The sequence below is a fragment of the Brienomyrus brachyistius genome, chromosome 2, assembly GCF_023856365.1.
Source record: "Brienomyrus brachyistius isolate T26 chromosome 2, BBRACH_0.4, whole genome shotgun sequence".
Classification (NCBI taxonomy): domain Eukaryota; kingdom Metazoa; phylum Chordata; class Actinopteri; order Osteoglossiformes; family Mormyridae; genus Brienomyrus; species Brienomyrus brachyistius.
The window spans coordinates 22,098,533-22,123,078 of record NC_064534.1 but is presented as its reverse complement, the minus strand read 5'-3'; the positions used below and the strand labels follow the sequence as shown (position 1 = coordinate 22,123,078).

The following is a 24,546-nucleotide window of genomic DNA, read 5'->3' as shown; positions in this document are numbered from 1 at the left end:
CATTCTGCGTAAAGCCAACAGAATCAAGTATGGAAACTTTCCTGAGAGGATCGCTATAATTTTCCATATGGATATTAATTGATGTGTATGCATGTGAATAGCCCTCTATACTATGATTTGATGGGTGGGATATCAGAACAGCACTTTCAGATTTAGTATCAGTATATAGGGTAGCACAAAATCATGAGCAGGTGTTTCAGATTTACATCCATTATGTAGTTCACTGGTTGCACATACAGAAACCCTCCAGGTAAGACGTTCTGCTGGGTAGGGAAAAAAAAGATAGAACACCAGCATCAAACACCACCCCCACCCATTTTAGCGATATTTCCCATTAAAATTAGCCAAGCGAGAGTTTGAACAAAAATACCATGCCATATATCACAATAACACTGCCTAAGGTTAGCCAGCACCCCCCCTCCCCTATCTTTTTCAGCCTCCAAGATGCTTAAGGTAGGGTGTCGGCAAAGCTTACCCAAGTAGAGGAGTCCATCCGTTAATAGTAGAATCCTGTTTTCTAATGCATGGTATATGTCATTTATAAATAAGTGGGGTTATGCTTCAAAATTAGACTTCAGACGTTGGTTCGTTTTTCTACAAAACCATAGAATATTGTAAGATATAGTATAACCAAGGGTTGAACTTAAGAATTTTAGCTGCTAGCTAACTGGGCTATTTCAGTAAAAATGTAGTACAACACGTAGTTCTTACTGGTCAGTGGGGTAGTGTTCATTTTATTTGTACCCTTCGTCTAAATTTGTGGCGGGTGGGTGAGCCTTATTTCCAGCCCTGTTTATATTATGTTAGCGACTATACAATGTCCTGAACAGGAATGCTAGTTCCATAATTCAAAAGACAAAGATTTTTAAAATTGCTGAAAGTGAAGCGGTTTTTAATGGGATACATTGGTAACATTTTTACACTTGCATCTAAAATTAAATAAAATTCAATTAAAAACAGTGAATATAAATAGATAACGTAATTAAGCATAATATTAGGCCTAAGAATTATAGTGGCAAAGAATTTTAAGAGTATGGATATATTTCAAAGGAAAACATGACAATAGGAATGTATAGTGCCCTTCACATCTCTGTTATAACTGCATCCACAAGCTAACGAAAAAGCTTTTCATGTTTAACGTGTGACGGTGCAAGTCATTTACTCTTATTTGCTATTCCCTGATGTTTTTATCACACGAGTGCTTCAAAATGGAAAACTGAGCAAAATTATCAAATTGGTAACAGAAAACAGGTTCACACCTGCAACCACGTACAATATTTACATCCGTTCAACAGCCGATATTCACGTAGCAAAAGTAGTACATGAAAACTTAACGTATTTTTTTTTTTTTACATAGGTTGTTTTACATACGCAGTACACGTATGTGCTGTTAATTGCTTGTATGTACTGATGCATAATTTGCATTGTTGTGAATCTTCAGGTATTGTGATTTCTAGAGATTGTAGTGAAACTGCAGCTTTGTCACAAAAACGAACAACAGCAGAACAGATCAAAATGGAGGAGTGACAGATGAGCGTAGAGAGCGGAAGTGTAAGACCAAGTGTGTCTTTGAGTAAATACATAGACAGCTGTCAGCATATGCATGACCGAGTACTCCGAGTACTCTGAGTACTCAGTAAGTATATCCCAGTGACTTCTCAGGCTTCTGACTTATCCTTCTGCTTCTTGCTCTTCTTAAGGAAGGACGGTGCCTTGAATTTCTTTTTCTTCTTGGAAGGGGATTTGGAAGGGGAGCCCTCTGGGGTGGGGCCAGTGGGCTTGGAGGGAGGCGCGGCTGGGGGTGCTGTGGGTGGGGCGGGAGATGTCTCGTTGGTGGACAGAGCCTTCATGCTCTTCTCCAGTTCTTCCTGCCTCTGGTCCTCCTCCTTGCCATTCTCCAGTGGGGTCTTAGAGGGCTCTGTGGCTTTATTCAGGTTCACCTCATCTGGTAGCATGTGATGCAAAAGAAAGTCATTGCCCCGTTACCATCTGCTCAGTGTCTTAGTCTGCAGTTCTCATTAAAAGGTTCTGAACAGCCAATAGTTTCTCACTAGTGACACAAGACTAATGAGAACAGGGGGGGCTTTTCTACCTGTCAGTACACCAGGACACACAGAAACAGACAGACAGAAGAGAGGTATACAGCTGAGGAAACAGGTGAACAGCCTGGATAAACCAACACTGACAGCACGGACCCAAACCCAAAGGTTACCGCAAACTGTGGCTGGCTCTGATGCTGCCAGTTAGTGGGACACAGAACGCGGTGACCATTTTAAGAGTAGTCTTAATGGCTGATGAGCATTTTCCCACTTAAAAGGTCGATTGACTGTGAAATACGGCTTTCACGTCTCCTGATGACTTAATGCATGATTGTTAAAATGGATCTGTGTCCATTTTAGTTTGCTGTGTGCCTCATGTTTGCATAATATTAAAAATGCTAACTCCCAAAAGACTAGGTATAGTCCAGTAACAGTATGACTGTATAATCAATAAGGCAATTATCTGCATTCTTTCACTATGAGCCATGAGATAAAAGGAATCTCAAATGCACAGACTTGATAGAATCATTTTTGCAGTTTCTTGCAGACAACTTATAGTCCAACTACATTTCCTTTCTTTGCATGCATGCAGTTCCTCTGTAGGGGTCCTCTGCTGCCTTATCTCCTTAGACGGAGAGTGTAGTTAGAGGGAAATAGTAGTTGTAGTTAGGGCCAAACACAGCATGACAGTGATGCTGACCCAACAGGTGATGCAATAGCCTTTTTGCATGCTGGGTCTCACCTGACAAAGGAGGGTTAGTAGGGGAGGGGCACTTTTCTGGGGATGAGGCAGGGGGGGTCCCCTTCTCATTCACCAGCTCCTCCCCACCTGACACAGAGTCAAGGAGAGAGATACATGTAAATTCGCCATGTGCATGGAGCTGGGTATGAACGTGAGGGGAGTGTAAGTGGAAAGTAAAAGGAAACAGGTTTAGACTTTGAGAGTGATGATTAAGGGTGGGGGGTGGCACTGCGGGGACCGCCATGGCTCCATGTGTGTGGAGTCTGCATGTTCTCCCTGTGTCATCGTGGGGCTTCCTCCAAGTACTCCAGTCACCACCCCCCCCTCCCAGTCCACAAACATGCTGAGACTAATGAAGTTGGCAATTTGCCCATAGGTGTGTGTGGTGTGTGTGAGTGAGAGTGTGCCTTATCCTGGGTTGTCCCCTGCCTTGCACCCAATAGTCTCTGGGATAGGCTCCAGACCCCCCCCCCCCCCAACACTGAATAGGACAAGCAGTTTCAGCAAATAGATGGATGGATTAGAGGCAGGTGGGGGTTAGTTTTACTCTAATCAAATTCAGAACAGATTGGAATTAAACAGCAGCCTTGGGCTCCTCATGCTGTATGTATGTTGGAATTCCTTCAAAGAAAAGCCACACTGCGCCCTACAGACCTGGAAGAAATTAGATCACACACACACAGCTGTTTCCCGAAAAAAAGAAAAAAAAAACCGCCATTCCTCGACATCAGCAGGAGATGCTTCTATTCAGATATTTGACATGTGATATTCACTGTGAGATAATGCCCCCTTTCTACCTTTACCATCACTAATCCTTAGTGTCCCAGGAAATGGTTACTTGGAGTGAACTGAGGAGCATATGATACTGTTGTTTGATTTAGAGGTGTCCAGTAGCAAACACAAGGAATATGAAACTACAGAATGTAGCTAGAATTCCCCTTTATGGTATAACAGGACTCCAGATCCTTGTGAGTAGTGTTTTACTGAGGCCCTAATGCAGCAGGTCAGTGTATAGTTATTCTATGGGACATTTGATGGCCGAAGCACCCTGCTCACACTGGATAGTGCATGATAGGTTAGTAAAAGGACAGTCCTGGGTTAGCAGGCAGACATGGAGAGTGAAACACTGTCTTTCATCAGTGCAAATGCGACAGGGTTCGGGGTTCGGTTCACATACCGTCCTCCACGCCGGATTGTTGCTTCCTCTCAACCTCCTGCTTGTACTCCTCCAGCTCCTTATCAGTTAGCTCATTAAAGGGGTTTGGAGGCTCGGGCTCCGGGGAACTCAGTGTCTTTGGTGGCTCCCCCTCTAGGCCATTCAGCCCAGCTGCCAGTTCTGTTTCTGTCGACTGGGGGAGTAAAGAAAAAGACAGGTACTCATATAGAGTGGTAAGTACTCAGGTACTCATATAGAGTAGTGAGTGCTCAGGTACTTATACAGAGCAGTGAGTACTCAGGTACTCGTATAGAGCGGTGAGTACACAGGTTCTCATATAGAGTGGTGACAGTTTTTGCCTACTTCTGTTATTTCACCTGCTCATTTACTTGATGGAACAACAGCAGGGAATATTGCTATCTTTATGGAAGATTATAAGCACAAAAATTCAAATGGCAATTCATTTTGCAATTGTCAATTCAATATTCAACCAGAGCATGCATTTGTCATTTCAATATTTAATCTGTGCATGTAATTTGAAAATACATTTTGCAATCGGCAATTCAATGTGCAAAGTGCTTATGCAATCCTTAATTCATTTCATAATGTTTTGAATAAAAAATAGAATGACAATTCACTGAATTGCATTTCGTTTTGCCATGGGCTTTTTGCCTCTTTATTCAAATGGCAATGGCGTCCCCGGGAATTGCATTGCATGTTGGGGAGAAAACTCAATTTGCAATTCCCAACTGTCAGATCGCTCATCAAGGTGGACCTTCATTAACGACGTCACTTCCTTGTTTAGGGCCTCGCTACCATTGATTTGTTCGTTTAGTTAGAATGAGTAATGGCGGCAGAAGAGCTTGCAGCAAATATTTCTGCCTTAGCAGATGACATGGAAATTAATCGGGTATCAGCAGTAGATGCGTTTGATAGGTTGTTTGTGTTGTCACAGAGGGTAACCAACTGCGTGACTTGATGTAACGCCTGAGCTACATTAGTTTGCACCCTTCTCGTATCAAGTCCAGTTAAGATTGTAAGTTCCTCTACCCTCTGTGACAACACAAACAACCTATCAAACGCATCTACTGCTGATACCCGATTAATTTCCATGTCATCTGCTAAGACAGAAATATTTACTGCAAGCTCTTCTGCCGCCATTACTCATTCTAACTTTTTTTTTTTTTTTTACGTTTTAAAGAACTTTATTTAGAGCAAAACAATTACAAACTCAAACAAACAGTTACTTATAAAAGTCTACATAACAATATATCACACCTCCTGTGGTAAAAGCATGTTATTGCAATGATATAATCAGCATGTTACAATCAAATAAGGAAAAGTGCAACTAGTTATAATTATTACAAATAATAAAAATAATAAATAATAATAAAAAAATTTTAAAAAAATAATAAAGAAGATAAAGGGGGTTTACTCATTCTAACTAAACGAACAAATCCGTTGAATGGTAGCGAGGCCCTAAACAAGGAAGTGACGTCGTTAATGAAGGTCCACCTTGATGAGCGGTCTGACAGTTGGGAATTGCAAATTGAGTTTTCTCCCCAACATGCAATGCAATTCCCGGGGACGCCATTGCCATTTGAATAAAGAGGCAAAAAGCCCATGGCAAAACGAAATGCAATTCAGTGAATTGTCATTCTATTTTTTATTCAAAACATTATGAAATGAATTAAGGATTGCATAAGCACTTTGCACATTGAATTGCCGATTGCAAAATGTATTTTCAAATTACATGCACAGATTAAATATTGAAATGACAAATGCATGCTCTGGTTGAATATTGAATTGACAATTGCAAAATGAATTGCCATTTGAATTTTTGTGCTTATAATCTTCCATATATCTTGTGCTTTATTTTACTCTTCACCTGATGATACATTTTACGTATTGTGTGACTCTGGCCACTAGTGGGTGCTGTTGGGCTTTCTGGGGCCTGCTGGCAGAATGCACACCTCCCAGCTGGGTTAGCTTGTGACATACCGGTGGACTCTTCTCGGTTATGACGCCGGCCAGCAGCTGGGACTGAGGTCCAGCTGTCTTCATGTCTTGGCGGTTCTGTTCACGGATCTGGAACAGGACGTCTTCATTAAGCCTACAACACTTATGGCTCCAAGCTCTCTGCTTTCATCAGAGGTTCAGCTCCACACTCCCCAAACGTAGGGTCTGCAAAACCCACAAAAGCCTGCTGTGGAGCACGTCTCAGCCCAGCCCAGCCCAGCCCACCTTGTTCCTGGTCTGTAGCACCTCCTGTGGGTTGGTGAACAACGGGACGAACTGATTTGGATTCTCGATCTTAATGGCCGTTCCACTGCCTTGCGTGGCCTCCTCCGTCTTCAGCCACTGTGGAGGGGGGGGGAGAGAGCAGGACTAATGCAGGCATCGTGATTCTTAGCACGGGGCGGGGCAGGCAGCCCCGGGGGCTGAAGACATCCCAGCTGGTTGACACAAGCCTCTGTGCATCCACAGGAAATATCCTGCTAGTGCCTGAAGTGAAGGTTATGAAACAATGGACTGCACAGGTCAGGATTTCGCCACTAGAGGGCAGAAGAGGCCAAGGGAGTGATTAGACACTGGGAGATGGGATTTCCCTGCATTGCGGAGAGTCAGAGAGAGGAGAGGAGGCGGCGACCCACTGGCACGGCATCACTTTCAGCACAGGCCATAAATGAACCTCTGTCGCTCTGCATCTCCCCACACCCCTTGAGTGGTAATGGGAGGTGGGGGGGTCACTCACAGTGGTGCGCTGGTGTCCTGGGCTGGCCTGGTCCTGGCTCACACGCTGGTAGGTGTTAGGGGTGTTCAGCCAGCGTGTCCTCTCCTGCTGCTGCTTCTGGGAGTAGGCCTGCTGCCGGGGTCCGGCTCGCTCCCCCTCCTCCTGGAAGCTGAACGACGTCACTGTGGCCGGCACCTCTACCTCCCTGCGGGCCTTGGCTCGCTCCAGCAGCACTGGGAAGCGGTATGCGTAGCCTGTGCGGTAACCCTGGGAAAGGGGCGGCCGGGGGGTGGGGGGGGAGTCAGTGTGCTGTGGGCCACGTGCAGATGGGGAATGTAAATCTGTAGGAATAACCCTCAGCATTCATAAGCCTGAAATGTTTACATGAAAATGCTCAGTCTACAGAATATTCTCTACGAAAGATCGCAGTTTGACGTTGCCGCCTTTTGCTGGAGACCCTTGACAACTCCATTATTGGCGAGCAGTTTACTGACATCATCATCCACTGCAGACATGCGATACTGCACGATTAGAGGCTGAATGGCCTCCTTTCCGTGGATCGGCTCACATTATGAAACTAGAGGCGGGGAGAGGGTGGGGGTGCGATTGAGTGATTGAAGAGGTGGTGTGAAGATGGATGGGGGGGTGGTGATTAATATGGGCGGAGCAAGTGACAGAGACCCCTGTTTTCACAGCTCTTTTTTTTTTGACATGTACATGAACATCGCTTCCTGACTGGCTCATTAGGGACTGACTCATAGCAGCCTTTCAAAGCTACACTGTAGGTACAGCTCAATCCAATTTCTCCTAAACCCAGCGAAAAGCTCTCACCAGGTTGTCTAGGGTCCTCATGACAGCCTCAAACTCGTGCTCGCCGAGTCGGCTTTTGTGGAGTGGCCCGAACGTAGATCCGGCCCAGCCCACTGTTCCAGCTGCACTGGGTTTGTGCGTTCCCCGGTCCAGCATAATCAGATTCTGCTCCCCGCCAGCGCTGCACAATGCTGACACCTGCAGATTAAATGAGGCATTACAAAACACATTTCAAATGGCAGAAGCATGTGATGCAACAGCTCCTGGGAGAATGGTTCACCTGAATCTGACAGGCAGCCTGGATGTGATACACAGCATAGAAAGCCTCTTCCACAGACTCCCCTAGGGCGACAATGCCATGGTTCCTCAGCACCAGAACCTGGAGGGGGGGAGCACACGTCACACTAGCTCGGTCGCCATGGTCCCTGCTCCCCTTGTAGGCAGCTGTCTGTTGGTGCCTTCACCTTGCAGGTGGGCCCCAGGCTTTTCTGAAGCTCCACCCGGTCTTCCCTGTCCTCCATGGCGCCGTTGTAGTCATAGTAGGCAACTTCGCCCACCAGTAGGGCCTCATGGGATAACGGCAGCAAGCCACACTTCATGGCCGACACCTGGGGGGGGGAGCAATGCTTGATTGCAGGGAGCGCAAACAGTAGAGAATTTCCAAAAAGAGCTCAGGACACTGATCTGAACAGAAACACCACTGTGGTGATGAGCTTTGGGGCAAAATCCCACCACATTCCTAGGTGATTCATTCTGTTCTACTTCCATTATCCTTTCACTATCCCTGAATTCAGCACTGCTGGCTCACACCTCCTGGACTGAGGGTTCGAATCCTGCCTGCTGTGCATGTGCAGTTTGCAAGTCCTTCCTGTGTCCTGTCTCTAAATTACCCACAGTGTATGACTGTGGGTATATCTCTGAACTTAGTGCTGCGCTCATACCACTCTGGAATGTATAAATGTACAGAGTAACAGCCTTGTCACACACACCCGGTAACCATGATCATGCTACAACATAGGCAGATTGCTCACCGCAGCTGTGGCGGGGGTGTGGAGGTGAAGCAGGCAGCGCGTGTCCGGCCGCGCCGAGTAGATGGCGGAGTGCAGGCTGAATGTGCGCGAGTCAACGCCCAGTGTGGTACAGCCTCTATCCACCACCTCGCCAAGGATGTTCACTTTGGCCTATGGCAAAGGACACCAGTGAACCACTGCACTGGGAGTCACGACTAAAGACGAGTTTGGACTAACACATCCACACACCATACTCACCAGATTGGCTGCGGTCGCCTCTGAATATGCCAGGCCATCAGGTAGCACCAGGAAGTGGTCCTGTTCCTTACTGACACGAAGCTGGAAGCAGACAGATTATCAAGATCATACACAAAGGAATAATCAGGAATACAGAGAGAGGACAGAGAGACAAAGAGGAGAGGCAGATGAGCTGATAAGACAGGGATAATCAAATATATGCAGAGAGGGTGAGGGATGATGAGAGACACACAAAAAGGACAGGGAGACAATCAGAGAGAGAGGACAGGGTGAGGAACAGATACACCGAGAGGACGGGGGGATGATCAGAGATACACCGAGAGGACAGGGGGGATGATCAGAGATACACCGAGAGGACAGGGGGGATGATCAGAGATACATTGAGAGGACAGCAGGGCGATCAAAAATACACCGAGAGGACGGGGGGATGATCAGAGATACACCGAGAGGACGGGGGGATGATCAGAGATACACCGAGAGGACGTGGGGATGATCAGAGATACACCGAGAGGACGGGGGGATGATCAGAGATACACCGAGAGGACAGGGGGGATGATCAGAGATACACAGAGAGGACGGGGGGATGATCAGAGATACACAGAGAGGGCGGGGGGATATCAGAGATACACAGAGAGGGCGGGGGGATGATCAGAGATACACCGAGAGGACAGGGGGGATGATCAGAGATACACCGAGAGGACAGGGGGGATGATCAGAGATACACCGAGAGGACAGGGGGGATGATCAGAGATACACCGAGAGGACAGGGGGGATGATCAGAGATACACCGAGAGGACGGGGGGGATGATCAGAGATACACAGAGAGGACGGGGGGGATGATCAGAGATACACAGAGAGGACAGGGGGATGATCAGAGATACACAGAGAGGACGGGGGGATGATCAGAGATACACCGAGAGGACAGGGGGGATGATCAGAGATACACCGAGAGGACGGGGGGATGATCAGAGATACACCGAGAGGACGGGGGGATGATCAGAGATACACCGAGAGGACGGGGGGATGATCAGAGATACACCGAGAGGACGGGGGGATGATCAGAGATACACCGAGAGGACAGGGGGATGATCAGAGATACACCGAGAGGACGGCGGGATGATCAGAGATACACCGAGAGGACGGGGGGATGATCAGAGATACACCGAGAGGACGGCGGGATGATCAGAGATACACCGAGAGGACGGGGGGGTGATCAGAGACAGAGAAGACAGCAGGGCGATCAAAGATACACCAAGAGGACAGCAGGGCAATCAAAGATACACCAAGAGGACAGCAGGGCAATCAAAGATACACCAAGAGGACAGCAGGGCAATCAAAGATACACCAAGAGGACAGCAGGGCAATCAAAGATACACCAAGAGGACGGGGGGTGATCAGAGATACACCGAGAGGACAGGGGGTGATCAGAGACGGAGAAGACAGCAGGGCGATCAAAGATACACAGAGAGGACAGGGGGTGATCAGAGATACACAGACTCACTGTGAGCTGGGTATTGCTGAGCTGTGCCCACCCGTACAGGTCCAGGAGACGGTACACACTGGCCAGCTTACAGCGCATCAACCTCTCCCCCTTGGCCAGGGAAGGGGGCTCCCAGCTTGTCAGGTCGTTAATGGGTGTAACCAGTGCCATGGCTATAGTAGGCAGAGGAGGAGGACAGCATGTTACTGTGAGAGATACTCAGAAGCTGCGTGTCAGATGTGTGGGCGTGTGTCAGTGTGAGTGGTACATTTAGGAATACCATGCATGCGGATCTGATGGTACATTCAGGAGTACTGAGTATATAGCTTGACTGGCGGCTTTCTGCTTTTTGACAGTGCATTCGGGAGAACCGTGTGTATGCGTGCTTGACAGTACATACAGGAAGCAGACACTGGTAAGGTTGCCGGAGATCCCTGGGAAGCCATGAATTCAGCGATCTGCTTCAGAGCCCAAAGGCTGGAGGAGCTGCTGCCCCGTTTGACCTGTTCCTGGATCAAGACATCCAGATCCTCCCTGAAAGACTGACAGCAGCGTGGAGACGGCAGGTGAGCGAGGTGGCGTGAGATGCCAGCATACCTCCCACACACCACCCACGCTGGAGCCCCGGAAGACGCTCTCAGAGCCCCACTCACTCACGCTGAATCTCCTCCCCCCCATCTGCATGTCCCCCCCCCCCCTCCCTCCCACTCTGTACTCGCAGCTGTCAAGTGGTGATTCAGAGCAGATTAAACCTGAATGGTGCAGATAATCACATTTTTGGGAACCTGACAAGGGGGGAGGGAAGAGAAGGTGGAGAGTCAGTGCCCCCCCCCAGGACGCACCGGGCTCTGCAGGATGCTGGACACCAGCCGCTTGCGCTCGGCCTCGCCGAGGGGTGTGGAAGGGGCGTCGGGGTGCTGTGGGGACTGGGAGCCGGAGAGGTGCCCCCCCTCGCCATCACTGGGGCTACGCTGGACCGGAGTCCCTTTGGGGGTATGACAAGCGCTCATTTTCTCTCAAGAGGACAATGGAGGTTGGACAACTGATGAAAGAGAAAGAGAGGAGGACAGGAAGTGAGAAAGAAAGAAATGAAAGGAAAGAGGTTTTTCTCCTATACCTACATCCTTAATGGGCAGTTCTGTCCAGGTCCAGCCCGGCTTCTGCTTCATGCGGTATTTATATCCGCTTATCATACAGCCTCATGGGGAGACTTTACACCCAGACCCTCCAAAAGCTGAAAGCTCGCTGCTGTCATCTCCAGGCAGGCAGAGAGGCAGACCAGGACTCCATCCAAAACGCCCACCAGTACCGTTACTATCGGAGACGCGGGAGGTGTGAGAGGGAGGGAGAAGGGGGCCCCGGAGGGGGTGGGGGGAGGTCAGACATGACGCCAAAATGTAGCAGCAGGGACACGGCAGGGCTCCCAGCATGTGCAGGGCGCAGATAAGGCCTCAGGGGGAGGCACACCCCGGACCCCTCCTTACAAACTGTGTGCCCAGCAACGGCACAGGCGCCGAGAAGGGCTTCGTACTCCAGACACGGCCACTGCTGACAACCAGCTGCAGTATTCATACGAACCTCCCTCTTAGCTTCAAACGCCAAGAGGAAAATGCAGGTTGTATCACAGACTCATAGGACACCACAATGCCAAGGAGTCCCCACCCTTGGGGGGGCCGATGGGGCTGGGTTACTGGTGCCACCAGGGAGGTGGACAATGCCTGAAGCACCCCCACCAGAATGAGCAGAAGGGGGGAAGCTCTGAAATCGAAACCAGCCTTGAAGAAGACGCTGGGTTCCCCTGAGTCCAGAACCAGCTGCCGACCCAAGATCTCCACCCTAATGGATGTGGTATTGCAGCTCACCCTGGTTAGCAGACTTTAATACCCCGAGTCAGGGGTATTATCGATCGACTCGTGAGGAAGTGTTCCCTCTACGGGAGTGAGTCATCTCAGTCACTTAGACACTAATGCAGGGCGGAAAGTACAGGAAGACAGGAAGGCCAGAGTGAGTGGCAGCAGAGCTTGCATGCCGCTTGTGTAAAAGCAGACTTACAGTGCGTCAGCAAAAGAGCACTTCGTATTGCAGGCTTGTTCTCCAAGCCAGATGGCGAGAAACTGAAGAGTCAGTCCTTAATGGAAAAAGTTTGCTTACCTGAATCTTACGCTGTGTGAACTTACACCCGTGTTAAGAGCCTCATGTTAATCAAGTGAAGTAACCTGGTAAAGGATTAACTACCTCTGTTACTGAGCCAGATAAACACATCTGATTGGCCACATTTTCAAGTGGCCAAAGCAACAGTGTGTTTAAAGACATACCTTCTTTCAAAGCCTTATTTAAAAGACCCAAAGTCAGAAGTGGCTTTCCCGATTAGAAAATTCTCATTTTGAGGTTTTATTAGATCTTATAAAACTATGGAAAACTCTCTCACATTGAAAGTACATAAGTGAGAAATTCTGAATATTGTGCTGATAGCGTGTGTACACAAGAAGAATGACATTAGATAGCTGTATTTAAGGAGAGCTTACAACACACAGTTCCATACAGAATGGCAACATTAACGTATACATAAGGACAAAATGTTTTTTGTAAACCAAGTCAGTCTCAGGACACATACCCATCTCCTAGGTCACATTACACACTCCAAAACCGCAGCAGGAAACTCAGTTAATGCACTCCCCTCCGTCTGACTAACCAGCAGATGTTTTCCCAGAATCCACCAGGCTCCTGCCTCAGAGTGGGATATGTACTGATGCCATTCGATCCGGCTGCTCTACTCCGCACAGCACTGTATCTTCACTTCTATCACCAGCACTTTGGGTCTGTTCTGATCCGCCTGCTAGAGATGTTTTCCATCTGGAGTGGTTGAGGTCATTAAGCTGTTTACCCAAGGACTGGGGTACGAGCTAGCCCCCCTCCTCTTCATTACACTAATTTAATGATTTTCCCGCTTGTCACATCCTTTGATGCGAATGTATTACATCTGAATGAAGTCCTGTGTTTATCCTACAAGATTTGCATTTTCTCCAAGTATATTAAGTATCAAAAATGACTTCTCCTCAGAAAAAACATTACAACATGAGGACCAGAAATATTATCCAGTTTAGAGGGGGTAGCAACTGTGATCAGAAATTACTGTTTAACACAACTTAAATAAGATACCATACAAAACATCGACAGGATTATGGTATTAAGGCAAAGGGAACCGGTCTGGAGATTAGAGTTATGGATGCATCCCAAACAGCCGCTCCTTTTGTGAACACGGCTTAATTTACCCAGATCCACACGCTGTACGTTCGACTGTGACCAAGGACACAGTCTTACGTTGCATCAGAAACCTAGCCAGCCAATGAGGAAACAGCCTAGATGTCAGAACGCCCACTTGTCACCCACAGAACAACAGAATGAACGTCCTTTCTGTTAAAGACACAGGACAGGGAGGTGTGCGTGTGTGTGAGAGAACAATTAAAATTACAGGGAATAGTCAAACATCTAGTAGCCAGTACGCATCCTTAATAGCCGTCGAATCTAAATGTACAAAAATAAAATAAATTAACACTAAAATAATCTTAATGTTTTCCAGGAAAAAAATAAAAATAAATCAGCACAGTGAGAATTATTATTGGGCTAGTGGCTGTATCGTATTTCGGGGTCTGTTTTCCCTACTTCTTATGACGACATCTCTGCATCTGTGGTCTCGGCTGGGCTGCCTAGCAACCAGGGGAGAGCCCCTGCAGCATCAGCACCAAACCGCCGGATTCGAGGCTCCAGGACATACGGCGGACCTCATGGCAGCCTTTCCATGTCACGTACGAAGCAGAATCAGGGCGGTTATAATAGCTCGACTACGCGCAAGAACAAAGGGCTTGGCCTGGGAAACAGGACCGACAGTACTGCCATGAGGGCAGAAATGTACGGTGGATCGTTATACCCCATCCTCTCCACCAGCCCTATAATTAGCATACAGAACTGAGGGGACCATAAAACACAACGACACTGGACACGTTCCTGAAGTGTAACCCCCACCCCCCCGGACATAACCAGTGGCCAGAGCGAAGTCTGGTCCTTCTAGACTAAAATGAGCCGCAAACAGACTGAAACGGCGACACAGCCGAGCGGATCCAGCCCCGAAACGCCAATAACGCGTTCGGATGTTAAGCCAGGCCCTCCACTTCCCGGTTGCAGCTTCTTGACGGGCGTGTGGGTAGAGAGGTGTTCTCCGAAGGTCGTTCGCATCCCTCCGTGAGGATTAAAATGAATGGCATATGCACCATAATGCCTGTAATCCGCTTGGTATGCTAGCGCCGAATAGCGTACAGACCTACGGGATGGACGCGTTTGTACAATTGCTCGACAGAGCACTGGGGGGCGGGGGGGGGGACTACCGGTGCAGGTGCGAGGAACGCCGATACCCATTCCCGTTCCTACCTCAGAGCATCCTCCGGTACTCCCGTAAAGCGACGCGAACCTCCACCAACAGCTCCGTGTCTATTTTGATTCTGCTCGGGCGCTAAAGCATTCAGCGGCCGCCCACTGAGCCCCCCCCCCCAGCACTTCTCCCCCCAGCACTTCTCCATCCTCAGACGTAACCTGGACTAGACCATCGCCACGCCTGCAGACGCGGCGGCCTCGGTCCGGTTCGTTTGCACCCGACCCTCCAAGTCCGCGAACGCTAAAAGATCCCCCCAACGCCTGCGCGCGATACTCACAGCGTGATCCTTTGCAGTAAAGAGCAGCCGGTCCGTTTCGATGCAGAGAAAGGCACGCTAGCTTAGGCGCGTCCCCGCGATGGCATTGTTCACAGCCGTCCTTTGGCAGCTTGGTTGTACGCCGCCAACATCACCGCTGTATCCCAGCTGGACGGAGCTTTGTCGCCCTCTGCTGGACGATGCTGGCGTGTAATCCTCACGTCTAACCTCATAGTAAAGCCCCAATCCTGAGTCATCGGTGAGCGTTTTTAAGCGGTCATTTTTAAATTAGCCAAGTACCAAGAGCATGGACTAAGTAGTTTACCTCCAGTGCATTGGAATACCGAACTACCCAGTGATCACCACGGTATTTATTAATGTACAGATTCTGTATACTACACCAATGAAAAACACTCTGTTCAAAGAAAGATTTGAGGTTTTAAAACGGTACAGATCACTAGACAGAGGAAACACATGCGTTGACCTGTGTCCTATTTTGTGAACAAATAAATCAACAAGAAATACGCTGGTGGAGGACAAGAGCCTGAAGTGAACAGAAGTGAGTTACCCCCCCAGAACTTGCCAGTGAATCTTTTGTTGGTAAAAATGAAGCCTGGTTACATCATGGGGTTAAAACAGCAGCATCACATCGATTGGAAACATGGGGAAAACAATGTACAATGCTTTCAGTTTTTATTTTAAGGGGCTGTTGTACCAGAAGCGTCTTGCACACAACATGTGCACAATTCATCCATGGAAGTCTTCACCAAAAGAAAAAATAAATAATCTTCAACACCCCTGTATAAAATACAGAAACATTTTTACAGTTGAGCATCTGCATTTATAAAGCTCTTTCATAAACAAACTTTGGCTGAGCGGGTATTGCCCTTCCATTACCGCATAAGGTCTGAAATGAAGCAAACCTGAAAGTGCTCATGTTCCCTCTGGATTGAACACCTGTATGTTTCATCCCTAACAGGACTGGAACATCTGCAGAGAGACAGCAGGTTACATTTCGGGCACATTAAGAAGGACTAGGAATTGGACAGCATTTTCCCATTTTTCTGCCATTCTTACATTTTTGGGGTCACTTTTGCCCAAAGTGACACAGGTAATAAATCACAAGGAAAGCACTTTGCGAGGAGAGCGACAAAGGGCAGTCATACCATTGCCTGATCTGGGGTCAGCTGGATGACATACTGGTATGTGGGCATCACACACTGATGAAACAGTAACCCACCAACGTCCCCAACATCCTCCCCAGAAACTCCAGATGCCACAGTGGGAACTGACAAGGTCATGCCATCTATCAGGTCGGGTCCCGGAACAGTACCCAGGACCTGAGAGACACACTGGTTCACACAAGACCATTGCAAAAGAAATAAAAGGTTAAAAAGGTAGGACTACCTTGGAATATAAGCAAGATCACAGTCATCAACCCAAGATAATTCTATGGTAAAAAGTAGTAAAGTCAATACAACTATGGTTTCCATAAACTAAAAAAAAAAAAAAAAAAAAAAAAAACCAGCTTTCCTGATTCAGAAGCTGCTGAAGGAAGTACGAGATCTTCAATCGTTCATTTGTGAAATATTATATTATACATACTCACACACACACACTTGCCGTTAAAATAGAATGGATTTGTGCTTGATGCCAGTTCACGAAAGTTTCCTGAATCAAAACAGCTGGGAAAACTCCCCAGTGGTCGAATAAGCGACATTTGTGTTAGGTAATTTCCTTAGAGAGACGAAAGCGTCTTCACACACCTGGGGTCCTACACATATCGTCTCCGGAGTGTCATTCAGGACGGACAAGAGCAGGCGGATGTACTCGGAGGCAGCCTTTAGAATATCCACCTTACTCGGCTTGCGGTCCCGCCGCATTAACGGCACCATTCGCTTCAGACAGGAGAACATGCAGTTCAGGTTCCGGATCTGGACCGGGGTGCAGGGCCATGCAAAAGAGGGCGGAGATATGAAGATGGTTACGACAGTGGGACAGGTCACCATGGTTATTAAAGCGGTATTCTGGGTAGTGAGAACCACACACACACACACACACACACACACACAAACACAAACACAAACAAACCAACAAACCGAGGTATTCCCAGAGCAGCAACTTACGCTTGTTAGACGACATTTCCAGCCATATGTAAAATACTTGCGCTTACTCGAAGCCGTTCCTTTTCATTCACCATCTGGCGCCTCTTTAACCCTTCATTCCAGTCCTCGGTGTCCACGTAGATCCCGTCGATCCCCCGCCTGAACTTCCTGATGCTGGCGTACTGCGGCAGCACCGCGCCCCCGTACATGCACGAAAGGATGTCGCTGGTCAGCTCACCTTCGGGGACCCGCAGCATGTTACCAGCGGCCATGCACGCCGTGGGAGTCAAACGGCGCGACTTCCTGCGCCACTTCACCCCCTTATACGCCGTTAAGCCGGCTATATTGCTTAATTACCAGTCAACTGTAACAGTGTTAGGAGTTTTGTCGAAGTTGTAGCTCTAGGCGAACTAGAAAGACCGAATGAGTGAACAATGAGATGGCGTTCAAAGAGTACGCGCTGAGTTAATTATGCAATCAAGTGCATGCAGGTGTGTACGGCTTCTCTCCATCTGTCCTTATAGAAGAGTAATTTTTCACGATTTCATTACGTGTATAGGCTGCGTAAATTAAACGCCCCTTAAACCGCTTTCAATGCCAATCGATTATCGTGGACAATGCTGGGGACGGTACAACTTCACCGAAGTTAATTGTGTATAATCATATTATATCCTCGGGCAGACTTTTGTTAAGACAAGGGTTTCAACTGCTTTAACTTTTAGTTTTTATTCCCGTGGATGTAAAGCGGCACTTCTGAAAAGCTGAGATTATAGGAAGCACAGGCAATAGTGTATCATTCAAGCCACTAGGGGTCAGAATTCAGGCGATTCCTCTGGCATTGTCATAATTTGCAATTCGCTGGGTCATGTTTCAGATACGCCATGTGGGATGACCGTGAAAATGTATCTTTGTGTATTTCTATATATGCGACCAGTAATCGCTGTTTAATGCCTACCCACATTTAATATGCATATCTACACTTTACCAGGTACCCCTGTGTAGTACCAGGCAAAGAATGATAAAACTTTTAGCAGGATGAATGTAAACTAACTCATACAAGTCCTGCCCTTCTATAGCGGGTGTCAGGCCGCAGCCACTTGATATTAGGAGGCCGAATTGACACACGCGTCCCGACTTTCCGTATTTTAAAGGAAGAAACACTTAAATTCATTATATTTAACCAACAAGTTTAAAGAAGAAAAAAATGAGCCGTTTTTGTCAATGTTTTATTTCGTTTATTTGTTTTATTTGTAAGGTGGAAGAAAGCATTTAACCAACAAACTTTAAGGAAGAATTACCATCTTGCTCCTAAAGTTAAGGCTAAATTTTATACTAATTTAAAATAACATTTTTGTTTAGATGTATTTGTTAAATTAGCAAAGTTTTTATACCTTTAAACATTAACAAAAACCGTTAATGTCTTTTCTTTAAAATTTACAAGTCTTACAAGTCAGAATTTTCGCGTTAGTGTGCTTTTGGTTGAATACACATCACGATCCAACTTTCACAGACCTAAAGTTAAACTAAATCCCCTACCTCTGGGGTGTGTGTGAACAAACATTTACTGAAGAAAGCGTATTTATTAAAATAACTAAGGCTTTATTCTGTTAAAGTTTTTAATGTGTATTTGATACATGATGTTAAATGCTGCTTACTAGTTCATATAAAGTGTAAATAATCGTGTCCACATTCTTTAAAATAACAAAAATATACCATAAATTCTTGCCCGTTGGTGGCCTGAGCTATAAGAAAAACACAATTCTGCTGCTTTAGTCCGAGCACGTGTGGAATAATATACTTAAATTCTTTATTAATTCTCCATCATAAAAGGACAGCTCACAGCTGAGCGGTTCCATATTAGTGGTGAACCAGTTCCAATAGTCTTAGAGAAGTCCATCAACAGCCTGGGGCGGTGGTATAATGCAGACCTCAATGACACCTGGCAACTTGAACAACTATGGCATGACATGGCTAACGGCCTCAGGCAGATTAGCAACACCACACTCCCAGGGAAACTGAAGCTCTGGTGCTTCCAGTTTGGGCTGCTACCCAAACTGTTGTGGCCGTTAGCCACGTACGAGGTCTTGCTCACCTATGCCAATCGACTGGAGAGGCTAGTGAGCTCATACATGAGGAAGTTGCTTGGACTTCCAAAATGCCCCAGCAGTGTTGGACTCAAAAGTGACAGAATACTGTCACTGCCCATTCCTAGCCTGATCGAGGAATTCAAATGCGCCAAGGTGAGGTTGGACATGTCACTCACGGACTCCCAGGATGCTGTAGTGAGGGGCGTTGCTCCCACCTTAGTAACCCGAGGTGAACCCCAGCCACAGCTGTGCTACAGGCCAAATCTGCTCTTCTCTACCGTGATGTGGTTGGCTTAGTCCAACAGGGCAGAGGAGACTTTGGTCTTGGAACGGTAACACCTCTCTGGCAACAGGCATCTGCAACTGATCGTCGAAGCATGGTGGTGGAGGAGGTGCGGTGACTGAAGGAAGCAACCAGATGTACCAGAGCCATAGCACAGGCCGAACAGGGCCGCTGGATGAAGTAGGAGGGTGTTGAAAAGAGGAAACTCACATGGTATGAACTCTGGGGAATGAAGTCCAAGCTACATATGATGTGCTGCCTTTGATAAATCTGCAGCTATGGCTTGGAAAGGACCCATCTTGCCTCCTGTGTACAGTCCCAACAACACTCAAGCACATCTTGGTTGGTTGTAGGACCAGCCTCACTCAAGGCAGACACACATGGAGACGCAAGCAGGTCCTCAGGTGTTTAGCTGAGAAATTCGAGTGCAAGAGGGCATCCATCAATGCCCAACCTCTCACCAACCAGGATGTGCGCCAGCACCCTCCAGCATTTGTCCGGGAGGGGGACAAACAGAGGACTAGCCCTTCAATCCCAGATCTGGGACTGCTGAATGTAGCCAGGGATTGGCAGATGCAATCTTTCCCCCAGAGATCATAACAACTACTCTGCGACCAGACCTTTGGTCTAACTCCCAAAAACTTGCTTACATCATCGATCTGATGGTACTGTGGGAGGACGCCATCGAGGAAGCCTTTGAACATAAGAAGCTGCGGTGTGCTGACTTAGCAGCTGAGGCAGAGGACAGAGGCTGGAATATCAAGGTGCGCCCGGTGGAGGTGGGTGTGGGGGCTTTGTTGCCAGTACAACAGCGAAGCTCATTAGGGAGGTTGGAGTCAGGGGACAGGCTCATCCACAGGCTATCAGAGAACTGGAAAACACTGCTGAGAGGACCAAGCACTGGTTGTGGCTGAAGAGGGATGATATCACTTGGGCAGCTAAGGCGATCAGCTAACCGTGAGACACACGCCCAGGCTCTGCCTCAGCAGAGGGTGTCTTGTGATAAATGGCCGAAACACCCTGTGAAGCTGAGGCACACAACTGATGATGTGTCCTGCTGGTAAAGCCTCCTAGCTGCCATCTCTCATAGCAGCCATCCCTCAAGACTTCCCCATTAGAAGCGATGCAAACTTCGAGGATTGTAACACCTAGTCCTTTCATTGAATCATTGGCTAAATGCTTTATACTTATTTTAAAATAACACTCTAACAAAAGTTTTTATACATACTTCAAAATTAATAAAACTAGTTGCCTTTACTCTTTTCAATAAAGGATTATTGTGTGGGGGATCATGTCTCTATGCGCATGTGCTACAGGGTGAGCAAGTACATGTTGGGTATTCAGTTCATTTCAGCCTGAGCCTTCTGTGAAAATGGATCGACATGAACACCTTACACACACACACACACACAGAGCAAAGCCCCGGACATGCGCACAAGCGCCTGTTTGATAGTTAATGAAACATAGTCCAAATTCAGAACAGCTGGAATTTGTGTCCTTAAAAAAACACACAACCTTAGACAAACACCTGAAGCAGCAGCAGAGCAGTACAACAGGCTCCTTGTTCTGGATGAAGCTCTGGAAGGAGCGTCAGACCCTGCCGTCCTGCAGCAGGCCTTTTGATATACACCACTGCAGTGAACGTGCCGCTTGGCATGTATGCAGTAAGACTTTCCGTTACGTCTCTCAGATAGACGTGATGTAATTTTTGGGTAATGTATTTAAAGTTGGGTTACAACAAGACACACTGTTGACAAATTGGGTCATAGATCATCTGCAGGTGTTTATCGGGTGTGTTAATCGTCCCAGTTGACGTCTCACGGACATGCTTTATCACGTTCCCTGGTTTTGGCCAGATGCTTAAGCTCCTCCCACCTCCTGTCTTGTGAGCCGTTATCCTGTCCACACCTGTCGTGACTGAACCCGCTCCCTCCTCCTCCCCACGCAGGTGGACAAGTACCTGTACCATATGCGTCTGTCGGACGAGACCCTGATGGACGTGTCCAAGCGCTTCCGGCGGGAGATGGACCGGGGCCTCTGCCGGGACACTAACCCCACAGCCTCCGTCAAGATGCTACCCACCTTTGTGCGGTTTACACCTGATATATATATCATTTTGTAAGTCATAAACTCTTATAAGTAATCCCAATAATCAATAAAATGTTGCAAGTTATTCAAACTCGGACGTGGATCATCACCGACCTTCACTCTTAGACTGGGGAGCCCTTTTCAGTCCTGGCAGGAGACCAACACGTGAGTTCTGAGAAAGTGCCGGGCGATGCACGCTCTATGCCACGGCTGAGCTCCAAACAACACTGAGATCTCCCCCTTCCCTTATACTAATTTTAGCATATCGTGTGGGCAGGGGATGAGCTGACCAGACTGACCCCTCCCCTCAGGGAATACATTCTCAATTTCCCAATTTTGTCCGAGTAATGCAGCTTGCGGTTTCAATCAAAAATAATAAGGCAAGTTCCCATAATCAATGCGTTCCTCTCTTCCTGAGGACGAGGTAAGCATCCCACACACCGACTGCTAGATATGGTTTCGATCAGAAATAATAAGACAAGTGTCCTTGAGCAACGCTTTCCCTTCTTCCTGAAGGCGAGAACAATGTCCCACACACCGATCAGTGGTATGCATATTGGGCAACATTTTCTCTTCTCCTCAGGAAAACCCCGTAGAAAAACATGGTAAGTGTCCTAAAACATGGTAAGCATCTCATAAAACAAATTAACAAGACAAGTGTCCTTGAACAGGGTAAGCATCCCAGAACAAGGACTTTAAGGACAAGATAAGCATCTTGGCTCCTTTCATGAGAAACAAGGTATTTTGTGAAAAACAAGTTATATAGATGATCAGTACAAGAGAAACAATATTTATGCAGTTCAGCCTTGGCACAATAATATTATGGGTGAATCATGGAGGATGTATTTGAATCTCAGGATCATTAGTCCATACGCAATCAGAATCAATCAATACTGCAATCACCTCATATGTATGGCCGCTTTTCCACCGCACCAGGTACCGTACTTTCGGTACTCAAATAAAGTACCAAAAGTATGGTACTTCTTTTGAAGCGGTTTTCCACTGGTGTAAAAACTGGTACCGGCATCAAATGTACCATCATCAGTAACCGCCCCTGACTGACATCATCACAAAGCGCGGCGCGGTATTTCTTTCGCTCAATTCAAACATGTTATTATGATCCTTCACTTTCCTGTAGTCCTGCTTGAGTTTTTTTTTATTTTCAAGCGGCATTGTTCGGTGTTTCGCGTCTGCCCCATTTCTTCCAAGCGGCTTGCTATTACAGCACATACTTTCTTATTTCGAGTCGCACCATCCAAATCCCGCTGGATCTATTCATCCGACCATATGGCGATTAAAGCCTCGTTTATCTATCCTTTTACTTTTTAAATATTTTTGTTTCTACTGCTTTTTATTTCATTTCTTGCTGTTCGCTGAGTGTTTAAAAAGGTGCCGGTTGTATTTTGTGTTTCAGTGGCAGGTTATTTCCATAACCAATCGACAGCAAATAAGTTTGCCAGTCCTACCCCAAAGTACCAAAGAAGTACCCCTGCTGGTTTGGTACTTTCGGTACTGGAACTTTTGGTACTGGTACTCGACCGGAAGTCAATGGAAACCCGAAAGTACCGAACCAAAAGTACTGTACTTTGTACAGTGGAAACGCACTCTATGATAGTAACAGAAGGACAATGATTAATTCTAGGTGACGTAATCGTCCGCAAGTTCATCCAAATACATTTGGTCCCTTGGCCATGATTCACCAATATATGTGTTGTGCACATATATGTGAGTATAGATACATAAGCTGGTACCATATAGCTAATGACGTGACAACAATTAGAAGTATCAATACGGGATGTATGACACTGTCCAGGAAGCGCTGGGCCTTTGGAGACCATCCTTCAAATATGCTCCAGCAGGTGATCTAATATATCATATGTTTTGATAGTGCAGACGTCTAGCCATTCCCCCTTTACTTGTAAAGTTCAATTTAAGAGTTTTTACCGAAACACGCGTCAACCATATGCTCTTACTCCATAGAGAAGTGGGAGTTTTTCTGAAAGATTAGAAGGAACCGCGATAACATTAGTCAAAAACTAATTCGTTAAGGATAAAAGGCATAGATTACCGTTTTGAAAGAGAAGTGGACTGTGGAGATCCTGCAGTCCAGCAGACTTTTATTGCCCCGCAAAGGAAGAAAGTGAGTAGGCTTTCATGAAGAATTCAGTTTTCAATGTCATTACGTAGGGAACTATGTTCAATTAAGCATGAAACAGGGAAGAGACTGAAATGCAGCAGCCTCCTGAGAGTGCACACAGTAAAACTCTTTTGTGAGAATATATATAGAAGCTGTCGTTTTGACGAAAAGAGGGCGGTTTATGTGCAGTTACGCTTAATTAGAGGGCCGTCGTAGCCATGGTCGTTTCAGTTGACAGCCACAAGAGGACGCCAAAGCCCACATTAAAAGCGGTGGAAGGTAAATTGCATAAGCTCGGAAATAAAGGAAGAGAACGCTTGCCCAGCTTACTAGTAAAAGAAAGGAAATTGAAATTCTTATGCAAAATAAAAGGAATGCCCAGCTAATTAAATATGAGGTATTATTTATCTTTGGGAAGTTTTTCAGAGAATTTAAGGCACTCTGCTGAAATATTGCCTCATCTTAACAAGGATAAAGAAGAGGATCAGAGTAACTGGTATATTCTCAAATGTGCATGTGGCTCAGTGGGCTAAGTAATTGTAAGGTCGTCGGTGCAAGCCCAGCCTCAGCATGTCTGTGCAAGGCCTTTAACCCCCGGCTCCCTGGGCACCTCAATAGGTGGCTGCCTTTCATGGACAGCTTACTCTACAAAGAGCAGTTGGACCTTGAGACACAGGTTGCTGCATCTGAAGCCCAGATAAAGGTTATGACGATGGGCAAGATGAATATTATGAGACCAAAGGCAGGTCCAGAGCAGGCTCGAAAGGCACTCGTATTGTCAAGGATGAGGATGAGAAACAACAAGTGAACATTTCTGCTCCTATAGGTATACAGTTAACAGCTCAGCCTGCTAGTGTCCATTGCAAAACTTTACCTCATAAAGCAGTAATTTCAGATCAGACACAGCCCAAGAAAAAGGTTAGGTGGTACAT

The 24,546-nt window shown here is 46.9% G+C and overlaps 3 protein-coding genes across 10 annotated transcripts in view; 1 reads left to right on the top strand and 2 right to left on the bottom strand.

Annotated features, from left to right (window-relative positions):
* The window catches only part of hk2 (hexokinase 2), a 167,005-nt gene that overhangs the window by 119,720 nt on the left and 22,739 nt on the right, over nt 1–24,546 (top strand). The window lies entirely within an intron of this gene.
* On the bottom strand, nt 1,288–15,137 carry add2 (adducin 2 (beta)). 8 transcript variants are annotated; one of them, XM_048998588.1, is made up of 16 exons: nt 14,936–15,137; nt 12,844–13,082; nt 11,072–11,271; nt 10,630–10,771; nt 10,251–10,402; nt 8,750–8,830; nt 8,513–8,662; nt 7,946–8,089; nt 7,762–7,860; nt 7,503–7,679; nt 6,693–6,938; nt 6,182–6,298; nt 5,939–6,025; nt 3,959–4,130; nt 2,782–2,868; nt 1,288–1,945 (listed from the first exon to the last, which is right to left on the bottom strand). In XM_048998588.1, the coding sequence occupies exons 3-16, from the start codon at nt 11,237–11,239 to the stop codon at nt 1,659–1,661; spliced, it is 2,109 nt and encodes a 702-aa protein (XP_048854545.1). In that variant the 5' UTR covers nt 11,240–11,271; nt 12,844–13,082; nt 14,936–15,137; the 3' UTR covers nt 1,288–1,658. The 8 variants fall into 8 exon arrangements, with proteins under 8 accessions (XP_048854545.1, XP_048854543.1, XP_048854541.1 ...); XM_048998586.1 differs by lacking the exon at nt 14,936–15,137 and adding an exon at nt 14,655–14,871; XM_048998584.1 differs by lacking the exon at nt 12,844–13,082.
* figla (folliculogenesis specific bHLH transcription factor) lies at nt 15,591–17,543 on the bottom strand. The gene is made up of 5 exons (XM_048998669.1): nt 17,088–17,543; nt 16,681–16,848; nt 16,081–16,266; nt 15,838–15,904; nt 15,591–15,712 (listed from the first exon to the last, which is right to left on the bottom strand). Exons 1-4 carry the CDS (start codon nt 17,289–17,291, stop codon nt 15,887–15,889), a joined length of 576 nt encoding a protein of 191 aa, XP_048854626.1. The 5' UTR covers nt 17,292–17,543; the 3' UTR covers nt 15,591–15,712; nt 15,838–15,886.